This window comes from Sipha flava, unplaced genomic scaffold (genome assembly GCF_003268045.1).
Source record: "Sipha flava isolate LNK unplaced genomic scaffold, YSA_version1 85_pilon_pilon, whole genome shotgun sequence".
NCBI lineage: Eukaryota > Metazoa > Arthropoda > Insecta > Hemiptera > Aphididae > Sipha > Sipha flava.
Window position 1 is genome coordinate 662,970 of NW_020273627.1, and position 15,052 is coordinate 678,021.

The 15,052-nt window shown below is 26.7% G+C and overlaps 1 protein-coding gene across 1 annotated transcript; it reads left to right on the forward strand.

Annotated features, from left to right (window-relative positions):
* Window positions 1–3,926: 3,926 nt before the first annotated feature.
* LOC112693375 (vacuolar protein sorting-associated protein 45) lies at window positions 3,927–10,057 on the forward strand. The gene is made up of 12 exons (XM_025568407.1): window positions 3,927–4,215; window positions 4,692–4,890; window positions 5,029–5,178; window positions 5,238–5,374; window positions 5,727–5,837; window positions 6,137–6,271; window positions 6,350–6,490; window positions 6,569–6,706; window positions 8,735–8,893; window positions 8,959–9,054; window positions 9,232–9,365; window positions 9,792–10,057. The coding sequence occupies exons 1-12, from the start codon at window positions 4,123–4,125 to the stop codon at window positions 9,991–9,993; spliced, it is 1,695 nt and encodes a 564-aa protein (XP_025424192.1). The 5' UTR covers window positions 3,927–4,122; the 3' UTR covers window positions 9,994–10,057.
* Window positions 10,058–15,052: the final 4,995 nt, after the last annotated feature.

Here is a 15,052-nt window from a genome sequence, read left to right on the forward strand (position 1 = left end):
TTGGCGGACGGCGATTATCGTATAGATAAGCAATAAATATACCTATGCATCGCGGTCGTTTGACGTTTATTAAATATTTTACAATGAACAATTCTGCAAAATGTTTAAATCTTACTAAAATATGGTAGGTACAGTAAAAAGTTGCTTGAACCGAAACGGTAAACGTATATTTTTTATGAACCAAAACGCTAAAAAAATGTTGTAGTGAACCGGAACTGTTTTCCGGTCCATTTCGAGCCTTGGGCGCAACTAGGATCTTGAGGCCCCGATGATAAGATAAGTTTGGAGCCCAATAACTATTTAAGCGTTGGAAAATTTTTTTTTTCAATAAAGGCTATCTACTTACTTATAATTAAATACGCTACTCAATTATTCTGCGTTAAAAGTAACTTACAAGCTAACGTCTACAATGAAGCCCTCTTTGAGCCTTGGGGCCCAGATGTTAGACAATGTCATCCACCCCGGTTGTTGCGTCACTGTGTGGAATACAGTTTAAGTAAAACGGTTGAGATAATTAGACTAATTCATCAAAAGTCAACAGTTTTGTCAGTAATATGTAGAACCCTATAAGCATCTCAATATTTTATTGTATCAAAAATTAATCTAAAAACGCATAAATATTCAAAGGTTTGATTTTTTAATCATAATAATTTTTCCAGTGTAAATTAAAACTGAAATTAAACAATATTTCAATTTTGGTTAATCACACGCTCTATTTTCTGATATTATTAAATTCAGATAAATCAAAACATTTAGAAACAATGTTATGCCGAAAATAAGCAACATTTGAGCGACATTAATTCTGTGTGGTGGTTTCAATGACTGACTGAATAAGGAATAATTATAATTCATTGATTGCAATTTATTATTAATAATATAATTAATAAACCATATTTAATAATATAATAATTTATTATATTATTAAATATGACATATAGAGCTAGATTTAAACGCAAGCTACATAGACTGCAGCATATGGTCCACACTACAACAGGGTCCTCACCACACACTTGACAACTTCTTCTTCTCCTTCGCCTTTCTCTCGACTATTCGGGATCAGCCACCCTAGTCCTAAAACTCCATTCGTCTTGATTTTCTACATCCTCTATGCATACACCAACAGCTCATCAACATGTCATATAATTCTCAATCGTATCCAACCATCTCTTTTTTGGTCTTCTGCTTCCTCTTTTTCCTTCAATATTAATTTTGATAATCACTCTTACTGCTTTAATTTCTTCTCGCCTCATCACATACCCAAACCATCTTAGTCTATTTTCTCTCATTTTGTTCGCCATAGACGCTACACCAATACTTCTTCATCTTCTTCTTCGTCTGGCTTTATCTATTCTATAAGAGTTTTTGCCGCTATCACAACTTCACGCCACTTCTCTCGATCATGAATTATATTTCTTCAATCATCTATTCCTATCCTTTTTAGATTTTCCTTGACCACATCCATACATCTTTTACTCAGACGTCTTCGTGGTCTCTTATCCGTTGGATTCCAAGATATTACTGTTTTGATTATCTTATTATCACTTCAACGCATAATGTGCCTAAACCACTGGATCCTCTGGCCTCTTATGTAATATTTAATTGGAGTAATTTTTGTTTCTTCTCTTAGTTCTTTGTTAAACTTTCTCCTCCACATACCAGTGTTCGTGTCTAATTTGGGTCCACATATCACACCAATACTACCTCTCACATACTCACCCCTTATTCTATATTCTCTTGTCACTCCACTTACCCATCTAAGCCTTCTCCTTTCCGCAACACTCATACTCTGTTTTGTATTACTGTCAACCGCCCAACACTTTGAACCATATACCTAGCATAGTTGGTCTCACTACACTCTAGTAAAATTTACCGTTCAGCTTCATTGGAATTCTTAGGCATGCGCACATGGGCAGCAAGGTGTGCTCTTGCTGCCCCTGGACGGTTTGAATATATTTGTAAGGGCCGAACTGGTCCAAGCTGGGCCGCCACACCGATAATGCTCAATACAAAATAAGTTGGTTATCCAAAAGATACATTGCTACCAAGCTAATTTTTTCTGTGTTCAAACTTTAAATAGGCTTTGAAGCTTAAATTTGAGCTTAAAAATGTTAACTTAGTACTCATGTATGGGCCGATAAAAATATTCGCTGCTCCCGACTTTAAACTCTGCGCAAGCCTATGTTGAAATTCTCTTATTGCATAAAACGCCCGACGCTCCTTTTCATTTCATCGAACCGCACTTAATTATATGATTTACATCCATACTCTACAAAACTAAAAAAAAAATTTTATTTTTTCACTTATGAATTCTAAATTCAATTTTTTTAAAAAAAACCTGGAATTCATTGGAATTGTGATTATCATTTTTTTTTTTTTTTTATTAGCTTCAAATATAAAACTATTACAGCTCAACGATTGTTATAAAGTACTTAAGATTAAATACATAATAGTGACATTAAGATAAACAGAAATAATTATTGGTGAATATGACATAATTGGTAATTAGGTTAATGATATAGGAAATAAATGAACTATGGAATGGATTGCTTTTGCAGTACGGCTGTAAAGAAGTAAATAAGGGGATTAATTAGTGAAGAAAGATCTGAAATAAAATTGGAAAAAATGTGATTGTTAGTGGAATTATTTAATAATGGAGTATTATTATGATCGGCGACGAAAACGTATGAGACTTTGAGAGGAAGAAATTATGGTTTTAGAACGCTAGACGTGAGTACAGTGTTCGGATTTCATCGAATTGAATGAGTAAATTTGCGATGTTTGAGTAGTGCTTTATATTTTAAACATCATTTTTAGTTTGAGGTATGGTCATCCATGCAAAGAGCACACGTAGCTGGGCTGCTTTTTTCGTTGGCGCAAGTTTCTGAAGAGTGACCCTCCACATTAAACACAGCGTGAGGGATGGTGGCAATATTTAGCGGTATGTCCGTAGGTCTGACAATTCTTACATTGAGGCGGATCATTCTTAGTGCTATATGGTAATTCAATTTTGATTTTTGTATGCAAAATTGATGATAGACTTAAAACTTCTTTAATATTAGTATAAGATTTAAGGTCTTCGAAAAAGAGTGGAAGTGGGCATCCGTTTTTAGTGACATTTACGACACGGGTAGCGAAGTGAAATAACTGAAATAACTGAAAGAAATCAACTATATAAAAAAAATTAAAAAAAATTATAATAATAATTAATTTATAAGACATTGTATAAACTGTATTATATTAAAACAATGTATTATATGAAAATCTTGAATTAACATAATAACATTTTAGATACATTACATTTTTTTACGTTAACTTGACTTACAGTAAAACAATCAATCCAATTAAATTTATGCTAATTAACTTTATTTTAGGAAATCAAATTCTTTACCAATTGTTTATAAGATATTTTGTCGTATCATCAACCATTATTTTAATATATTTAAATAACTGTAAAAAACCGTTTTTAAATAAATAAAATATTCGATTTTTTATCATTATTCTTGGGAAATAATAAATTTATGAGAAATTGTATAAATATGTTTTTTAATAAAAATATAAATATTTATATTATATGTTTTATACATTTTTAAGATAAATGTAATATTTTTTTGAGTATAGTCAAAAAATGACAAAACAACCCTTTTTCACTAATATTCAACCCTCTTGGGGCACGTGAAAGGGGTGAGTACTCATAACTAAATTTAATCCGAATTACTTTCTTATAGTAATGAACAAAATGAGGGGGTGAGAAATCAAAAATATTAAAAAAAAATGTCTTCATCTATAGCCAAGGACCCTAGTACGTATGTTTGTGTTGAACGTAACGACCGGACTGCTCGTTATCATTATTATAATATTTTCATGGGCTATGACGTCATGGATTTTACTACAATTTTTTTTCCTGAGTCATTTATTAAATGGAGCGTACCTTATATTTTTCTATACCTGATTATATGATATCTGTGACTATATTATTAATCTGTTATCAATAATCATTAAAGTTGCGCCTGTCAATAGTCTTTACACTTTTCGATTTTCTAATTTTAATAAAATATTCTTAACATTAATTCATTAATAAATTAAATTTGACTATATTTTGATCAGTGGTTACTATTACTCATTATGGACCTGATTCAATCTGTTAAATTGTATATAGTTAAAATGACAGAAGATTGTGGTCCTGGAATGAAAGTACTACTTATGGATAAAACAACTGTAAGCATATTGTACATACAAATGTAAACTAAAATTGTTTTTATTTTTACTTTCGTAGAACACTCATGTACAATTTATGGAGTAAAAAATAATTATTTTATTAATAATCCATTTGAAATAAATTAGAGTTAAATTAAAATTGTAGAACAATTATAGCTAAAGGTATTTACTACCTACATATTATTAAATTATACTTTTCATGAAATTCGTATTATTATAATATTATATATATTATATTCAATTATATTTGACTTCACATATTTTTATTTATGATGAAAAATATGATATTATGTTAAATATTAAATATTTATGATACTTTTCTCAAATAGATAATTCATATTCAAATATAAGGCTATGTAAGTTTTTTAAAGTTAAATATCATATACAATTTTCAACGTATCTTTCTTTAAACCAATTATTAAATTTTAACTTACAATTATTTATAGTTAGTATAATAAAAATGTTATTTATTTTAGACTAGTATAGTGAGTGCGGTTTTTAGCCAATCTGAAATACTTCAGAAAGAAGTATATTTATTTGAACAACTAACTCCTAATAGTAGTTCAGACAACATGTATCATATGAAATGTATAACATTTCTACGGCCAACTAAAGAAAACATTTCTTTACTATGCAAAGAATTACGTAATCCTAGATATGGTTATTATTATATATGTAAGTATAATATGTTTTTATATTTAATATTTGTTTTATAAATTTATATATTTTTCCTTATTTTTTGTATTTTCAGTAAATAAAAACAACTATTTGCTTATAATACATTTATTTTATAGAAAACTTTACTATTTTCAGATTTTAGTAATATAATTTCAAAAACTGATATCAAAACAATTGCTGAAAGTGATATTCAAGAAGTTGTTCGTGAAGTACAAGAATATTATGCTGATTACTTGGCAATATCTCCTCATCTTTTTTCATTCAATATTCCATCTTGTGGGCAATGTAAGAAAATTAATTTTTTAATTAGTTTTACATTTTAGCTATATATTATTTTTATATAGGTTTGTCTTGGGATCCACTCCAGCTTACACGTTGTACACAGGGCATTATTTCTGTTTTATTATCATTAAAAAAATGTCCATTAATAAGATTTCAAGCATCTTCAAAAATGAGTAAACAACTTGCTGAAAAAGTTAAAGTAAATAAAATATAAATGTTTTTTTTTTTTTGTACTGTTATTTATGATTATTTATGTTACCTATTATTAAGTTTTTTAGTCAAAATAATATTTTTAATCATAAAAATTAAAGTTCTAGCTGTTTAAAAATATTTATATATTTATATCTAAAAAATTTTTATTATTGTTAGATATAGCTGTTATATAAAACTATAATTTAATAATAATAATGAACAATTTAAATTTTAAATTATAATTATTTGTGTTCATTTGTAAAAACAAAATATACCCTAATACAGTTAATATTATATATAATATAATAATAATAATAATAATCTTTGTATATAATGAACATAATATAACTTATTTTCAGGACATATTTTCAAAAGAAGAAAATCTTTTCAATTTAAAGCAGGGAGACATTCAGCCTCAGTTACTCATACTTGATCGAAGAGAGGATCCAGTTACTCCACTGTTAATACCGGTAAGATTAATATGATTAAATAATTACTTCTTAACGAATTCTTAACGTTGCTAACAATAGAAAATAGTTTAATTTTAAGTAATTGTATTCTGAGGAAATTGATAGGATATTACTTTAAATTGTTCTGGTCCGACTTCTAAGTTATTATAAAATATTTAATTAAATTATGATATTTTATTATATTTTTATATAAAGTTAATAGGATAATTTTTACAAGGAATGTTATTCTGTCTTTACATTTATAAGTATTTTAGAATGAACAATTTAACTTAATATTCTTTAATTTTTGGATTTAACAGTGGTCTTATCAGGCTATGGTTCACGAGCTGCTAACTATAAATAATAATCAAGTAGATTTAAGCCATATTGAAGACATAAAACCAGATCTTCAAAAACTATTACTGTGTGCTGAACAAGATGATTTATACAAACAAGTAAATGTTCAAATTTTATACTTTAAAACTAATTAAGTTAAATAAAATTATGTTTGTATATTTAAAAAAATTTTTTAGAATATATACAAAAATTTTGGTGAAATTGGTGAGATTATGAAATCTTTAATTGATGATTTTAAGTCTAAAGCAAAGGATCACAAAAAACTTGATACAATATCAGATATGAAAGCTTTTGTTGAAAACTATCCCCAATTTAAAGTATCCATCAATACTTTATAAGTTAATAATTAAATGTTATTGGATTTAAACTTGATATGATTATTTTATTTTTTATAGAAAATGTCAGGTACAGTTGCCAAACATGTAGTAATTATGGAACAACTATCAAATTATGTTTCAAAAAAAAATCTCTTAGAAGTATCTGAACTTCAACAACAAATTGCTTGTGATATCCAATCTTCTCAACATACTCAGGTAAACATCACATTATGTGATATTATATTTTAGTAATGTCTGCACTGATATATCAATTTAATTAGTATATGTAATAAAAGTAGAATCTACTTTTTAAAGACGTTTGTATAAATTAAATGTTTCTTTTATTTGTTATTAGTGTTAAAATATAACATGAACAATTATTTCTATATTACTGAATTAATTTAACTCATGATTACTTTATGAAGTAATATTTGATTATTTTTATTTTAACCCAATTAATAATTATTCACTTAAAAATAACTGGTATTCGAAATATTGGAAATATTAATAAAACATATTGTATCTATAATTTTAACAGAACTGTTTTCAATATGAAAAAATAGGTAGATAACACGAAAATTAAATATATCTAAAGTATTCCAACTAGGAAACATGACTAAATGAAAATTGGTCTTGAGTTTGCAATCAGTTGTAATCTGATTCCTATAGTTATGTTTTAGTTTTTAATATTAAATGATTTCTTTTATTAATATTCAGCTTTATTTAGTAATTTATTTTTGTATATATTTAATTTATGTTCAGTTTCCAACATATTTAAGTAACAATGTAAACATATACGAAAATCCTTTAATTAGATATATAGGCCTTCTGTATCTATATTCATATCCCTACTTAAGCAGATAACAATGTAAACGTACGTGGATATTTGATTTATAATAAGGGGCTTAACACGTGTATGTCAAGCATTAATTATATCTAATTGTTTAGTTCATGCATGTGGCCAACATCTAATTTTTTTTCGGATACCAATAATAATGGACAAAATAAAAAATTAATTAAAAAAATTATTTAATATTAATGTCATATTGTAACTATATTTGGTTCTTAAACAATTTTGTATTTGGTATACATTATTATGCATTATTTTCTGATAAACTGCAATTGATTATTGTGTGTATAAAAATATAAAAATATGAAAAAAAAAATGTTTTTCATAAAATGTTTCTGTCACTCGCGTGGTAAACTTTTCATTATATTTGACCCACTTGATACTTTGAGTTTGACGTGCCCAGTTTTTTCTTTTAATTTCAAGGTATTTCTTTGTGAACTTAAAGATCTAACTTTCAACCAACACATATTTCCCTGGGTTCATTTTGACAAGTCCAGAAGCTAATCCCATGTATAGGGTATAAATACAGTTTTAGCATCTCTTATAATTTAGATATAACATTAATTTTTAACTAAGCGGTTGATGTATTTGTGCTCAACTGCTATTACTTATATCTCAGAAAATAAAATACATAATTTGACATTATTACAGTGTTAATTTTATTTTTTAAATAGTTTTTAAAAACTTTCTATATTTTCAACAATATCTTTTGAAAGTGAACAAATGACAAAGATGGATTTCATTGTTAATTTGTATGGATTTGAACTTAAATTTGACTCACTATTCTCTGTTATTGAATTATGAGATTCCATCTCTCATCATATGAAGTTACTACATGCATAAATTAAAATATTGTAGGTACCTACAATATATAACAGCGATGAAATTTACTAAAATGTTTGGCATGAGATAATATAAACCTTTTAATAGGATTCATCTCTTTATCAATTGGCTACACTAAGATATGTTGAATTGCCACAAAAAGGACATTTTTACAAAAATTAGTTCTAAAAGCATAAAACATATTAGGTTTTAATATATATATATATATAATTATAAAATTATTATAATATTTTTTTTAAAAATATCTTATCAGTGTTTAATAATTTTTTTTTTTTTATTTATTGAAGAAATCTACAATCTATACATATAATTTTTTTGTATAATAAGTAGGTTTGATAAGTGACAGAAAAAAAAAAAAATAAAACAGATAACATGATTCATGAGATTAGGGAGGATACCCAGTGGTAACACCCTATAGTTTAATAATTATAAAAAAAAATAATGTCCATCACCCAATAACACTAAATTTATCAAAATATTTATACTCACTTAAGTTAATAATAATTTAAAACAGGACTGCATTGTTATATTACTACTATATGTTTTTAAAGAAAATTAGAGAGCTCATTGAAAAGAATATACCTGAAGAAGAGGCAAGTAAACTTGTAATGCTGTATGCTATTAAATCTGTTAGCAAGGATAGTAATAGAGAATTAACAAGTTTAATACAGTTATTAAAATCAAAAAAAGTTGCTGAACATTGGATAGAGGTGATTATTTAATTAATTAAATAATAATTTTTATTTAAAAATCTTTATTTATGTTATAATTTTAGCTTGTGCATGATATAATGAAATACCAAAGTAAAACCATTTTAGATAATGAAAATACATTAAAAAATGCAAAACAAATAACAAAACGATTCTACAAGGTAAATAAATAGAAATTTTATTTATTATATAATCTAATTAATTCTAATATAACTAATAAATTATATCAGAAAAATATTATATAATATATATATTTATTAATTAATGTTATCATATTATGTTTTTTTATTTTAGTAAATAAAATAATTATTGATATATTTATTTTTATTTTTTGTAAGGATTTAAAAGGAGTTGACAATATATTTACGCAACATGTTCCATTAATAAAGGAATTAGTCGAAGATTTGATAAAATCAAAATTAAAAGAAGAACAATATCCATTCTTAAGTGAAATAAATCAACCAATGAAGAAGTATATAATTTAAACACTTTAATGTGGGAAATATAATTAATAAAGTATCAATATATATATATATATATATATCACTTATATATGGCAGTTAATCTATAAAATTATTTTTTAAATATCCATATTAAGTGATATTTTAATAAAAAAAAATATTTATTAATAAAATAAATATAAAACTAATTATACAACTCAATTTCTCTCCAATATAAAAAAAAACATTATTAAATAAAGTTTTGATAAATTAAGAACTTAAAAAAAGTTATCTAATGTGGCATATATAAAGTGGAATTTTCTAAAATCCTAGTATGAATATTTTTAAATATCTCAGGATTATATTTTGCACAGTTAAAAAAAAAAAGTTGCATCAATTCTTAATCTATAAATTTAATGAAATTATAAATGTTTTAATAAAATAATTTGTTTTTATAGGGTTCAAGATGTAATTGTTTTTGTAATTGGTGGTGTCACATATGAAGAATCAATGGCAATTTATAATCTAAATACAGCTAACCCACATGTTAGAATTATATTGGGTGGTAGTACGGTACACAATTCCTCTAGTTTTTTAAACGAAGTAAAATTGGCTACATTTGGAGTGATTAAGAATAGAACTGGATCTCGAAAATTATAATTTGTCCAAAGAGAATAAGTACACTAATATTACTTAAATTTAGTAACTACTATGTAAATGTTAATAAATTATTTATTTGTACTTTACCAATTACTTTCTTTATATCTTAATATATGTACATAAACTATAATAATGTGCAATGTATTGGAAATTATGTTTATTTTCATGTTAACTTATTTTTTATATGATTATTATTATTATTATTATTAATATTATTATTATTATTATTACTGAATATTAAACCTTTATTATTAATGTATTTTATGAATTATTTACTATAAAGGAAACTGAACATCTAAAAATGATTTTAAATTTTTTGTGAATACCTGACCAAATAACACAATAGTTATAAGTTACAAATTACAATTTTATTATATTTACTGCATTGATACTGTATGGTATAATATACACTAAACTCAGTTTGAATAAAAATTATATTTATTTTTCTAATTCTACAAAATTATAGTAATCTATTCTTGACATTACTTTTCTTTTGCAAGACATACAGCAAAATATCTTATGTCAACTATCCAGAATAAAAATATAATATGCATTAATTTACAATTTTTATTATACATATGAGTAATGATTTAATTCATATTTATATGGAATAAGTCGGTGTCATATCTAGAGGGATGACTTTCGGGTTCAAGCATATATCAAATATCAAATTTTATATTTTCCTATCACGGACATAAATCATTACTCGTTACTCATATCCATCATGCCCAATAACCATTTACCATAGGTATTCATTATCCATAATTTTATAATAATAATCACTAATGTTGATACAAGTTTTCTTTACACTCTGTGCTGTTTTATTCTTAAGGTGCCTTTACACGTAGAGTTTTGACCGCGCGATTGAATGGCGTGAGGGCTATCACGCGAGAAAGAATTTCCATCTGAACGATTGTACGAATTTAACGTCTTGCAGGATTGATAGTGTTCAAACTGGATCGGTTGCGCGTGGTTAATCATTTTATCGTTATTTTCATTTTTGTGACGGCGTGCCGTTTAATCACTGCCACCTGGTAATACCCGCTAAACCGATATTTAAAAAATTTAATTATTTAAGACAGTATTAAATATTAATATTAAAATATGCACTACCCATCCGAAAATTATTTTTAAAGTCATCTGGGTAATTTTCTCGTAGTTCCGATATTAATGGCAAATGACTAAATCGCCTCCGATGTTCCTTCACCCACACACTGCGAATTCGTTTCGATTTTAATCGATTTTGATCCATTATTGAAAATCCGACAAACGCAATAGTACGAATACGATTGTTTTCTCGTATTTTCATCATTTAAAACAAAAAAATGTTTAAATTTTAAAAAACTTCCACGTGATTGCAAAACTGTTGGAATTTAGAACACTCCACACGCCACGCTTTCACACGTTCAAAACGTCGGGAATACACTTTGGACGAACGTTATTGAGCAAATGACGAATGGAAAGAAGGAAAGTGCGTGGGAAAGAATTTTATAATTAAAATACTACAATTTGACTAGAGAGGATTGCGTGCAGTCAAGTCCTCACTCAAACCCGTGCGTTCCAGGAGTGAAAGAAAGATTCTACGTGTAAAGGCACCTTTAGTGTAAGGTCTATGGTTACCTCGTCGATTAAATTATTAACTCATGATTTAAGAAAACTATCCATGAAGATTACAGATATCTCTGTATCTCTGTTCTTCATGTACCCAATAAATCTTTAAATTGTATATGAAATACAGATATATATACCTATATATGTAAGTATATCTGTGGTATGAAATTAAAAATATGATTACCCATGATTAACCATTTGGTTACTATGATGATAAAAATATCACAGCTATAGAACTTATGTCGTATGCCGCAATCCGATATTCAGTGATAATTAGGGATAGACCAAACGTTCATCGCCCGTTGAAATTTTCAACGGGCGATGAACGTTTGGTCACAAAATCGAAAATTGACCCAAAACCCAACACGTTTGGGTACAAATAAACACAACGTTTGGACACATAAAATAAAAGGTATTTTATATTTTTACCTAGTAAATCAGAGAACATTTGAGTACACGTCATAAACACGTAATCTACAATAGTGGTATATTCATTTATTGCTCGATACTTTATCTCCAAACCGTTAATATTATCGCGATTACGAATTTATACGTTTTATTCACTTGTTATTTGTTATTGACTATAATCTTTATTACGCCTGCATCAATATAATATTACATATATATGCGAGTATATAATTTTAAAAATGTATACATTTCATCGAGACTTTAATAGTCAGTTTTATACAAGCCATCCAAATTGTTTTAATATAATCAATACGTTGATGACGATTCAAGAAGAAATTTATTTAAAGATATGCAACATTAAGAAAAATATAAAAAATATTATAAGAAAAGAGGATTCAGATAACGTTGAGTATATTTTAAAAAAGTACGAGTTTAAAGTTAAAAATAATATAAGGAATTATCTATATGACATCGGTCTACTTTTTGTCGGAAAAAAAATAAATATAGTTAAGTAAATAAACAATAAACATTTTTGAGAGATTAAGAGCCAACCTCCTCGCGGTGTCTCCTGAGTATTGCAAATAGGCTCTAAAAAATAAAATAAATAAATATAGATAAGAAAATGAAATTATTAAAATATAAAAAATGTGTACCTAAACGATGGTACCCAAACGTAGTATTAATTTAAAAATATTATGTACACAAACGTATTGATTTTTGGGGTCTGAAAAAAAAGTGTACCTAAACGTGTATTCCCAATCGTTCTCCCGAATTTCAGGTAAAAATATTGATCTGTGCCCAAACGTCTTACGGCCATTTCAACACTAATTTTGGTGAATCAAATTTTTCAACTCTGTTCAATTTAATGAGTTGAATCAGTGAATTAACACTCAATTCTTCCAACTCTTTGGTTTGATTCTGAATCAAATCTATGTCAATTTTCGAATACCGGAATTTGAAGTCTCAGATTGACTCACAAGTCCGTATTTCTTTGTTTACTTGAATCGTTATCGACCTATTGCAATCTCATATTATGCATAGATTCAGTGCTCGACTTGAGGGGGGACGGAGTACCCCAACTAATTTTCAGAAATTTTAGCATTCCCCTACTATTATTACGTCATAATTATAACGCTTAACAAGTTTTGGGGACGCTTTTTTTTTAAAAGTAAATTGAGCCCGCCTTATTTAATTTTGCCAAGTTAAGCACTGCATATATTAAATATACTAATAAATATAACATAATAAATATATTATGTATGTTTAATCTAAGTAGGTATTAAGCAACAAATTATGATTATCCATTTTCATGGATTTTTACTCGGAAATCATGTTTGAATAAACAATATGATTTATTACTTTATACCACATGAATACCTAATTATATAATACTTATACGTTTGAATTTGAAATCTGATATCAGTGGCGTAGCCAGGATTTTTAAATGGGGGGGGGGGCTAACTACTTTTTTGGATAAGTAAGGTAAGAGAGGATATGAGAATTCAGTCTTAACCCCCCCTCACCATCTACCACCAAGTTTCTAAACGTAATTCAAGCATTTTAGTATAGTTTTAAAAATATTTATTAATATATAATTTATAATAATAATAATAATAATAATTTTGGTTTCAGTATTCAGTCACTTGCTCCACTCTGACAGCTGCATCCTCTTAGGCGAATTTCTGGCAAATTCAGTTATTATTTCACTTTCATCGAATTGCTCTTTTTTATTTATATTAGCCATAGCTAACCTATTCAGTCTGTTTTCCGACATGGTGCTTCTTAAAAAAAATTTTAAGCGATTAAGTGCTGAAAACGTTCTTTCCGGAGTGAAAGAGATAACTGGTAACGTGGCGAATAATTGTAAAAGTATTTTAATGTTAGGTCGAAGATTGGTGTGATGATAGAGTGAATCAAGAGCAGAATTCGGTTTTGGAATAGTATTTTGACTCCATTGTTGCCTCCATATAAACAGGTTAGTTCTGATTGTAGATGAGGTATCATCATGGAGATCTTGGACATATATTTTAGCAGTTTTTATAATATTTTTATCGTCATACATATTTAAATTGGCCGGAATAAGTCCTTCAAGTGGCATAACATCAATAAGCCTTTGATTAAAACGAGCATCCATTGATTCTATTAAACAGTCAAGATACATTATACATATAAACACGGACCATGGGGGGGCTATAGCCCCCTTAGCCCCCCCCCTTGACTACGCCACTGTCTGATATCAACAATATCAAAAATATGCACGTTTCATAATACTCTAAATAATATGAGACTTTTTTTTATTTTACATATTTTCGCATATATTGATGTAAATACATATTTTTAAATATTTAACTAATACTTACATATTTTGTAAACATTCCACATTTTCATACTTATATATATGTAAACTATAGTTTTTTCATATTAAAATTATTATATTGGAATTCAATTAAAGAAAAATTAAAGAAGTTATTTCAAATCTTGATTCCAATTCTGCAATCGCTATTACACAAGTTCATGATATTATGTAAAATAATGAATTGAAAAATCATTTAGCAAATATTTCCACAAATTTTTGTTTCTTGGTTAAAGTAATAAAAAAAATTAGAAACATAATAATAATTGAAAGTCTTGCAATACTGGAAAATTCAGAAACCAAATTAAATGATGTTCAAAGATTCTATTAAAAAAAAACGGTGGAATATAAGGGATATAAGTTTTTAATAATATTGGATTTTTTTTTCCATCGTAAGTCAAAAAATAATAATCATATAAACTTATTGAACGATGTACCTATGTTATTTCATTGTATAAAAGTATTAATCGAAGAAACTTGAAACATTAACTGAATATTCTTATTTGCATTTTATATATATAATAATAATAATTCTAACTGTTAGGTATTATTAATTGATTATATCAAAGTCTGAGGGTTGTGTTTATATTTATGTTTATAAAAATGTCTTTAACCCATCTGATTACAAAATGATACAAAATGAAAAGTATCTATACTACAATATAATATAGTAGTATATATTAGTAA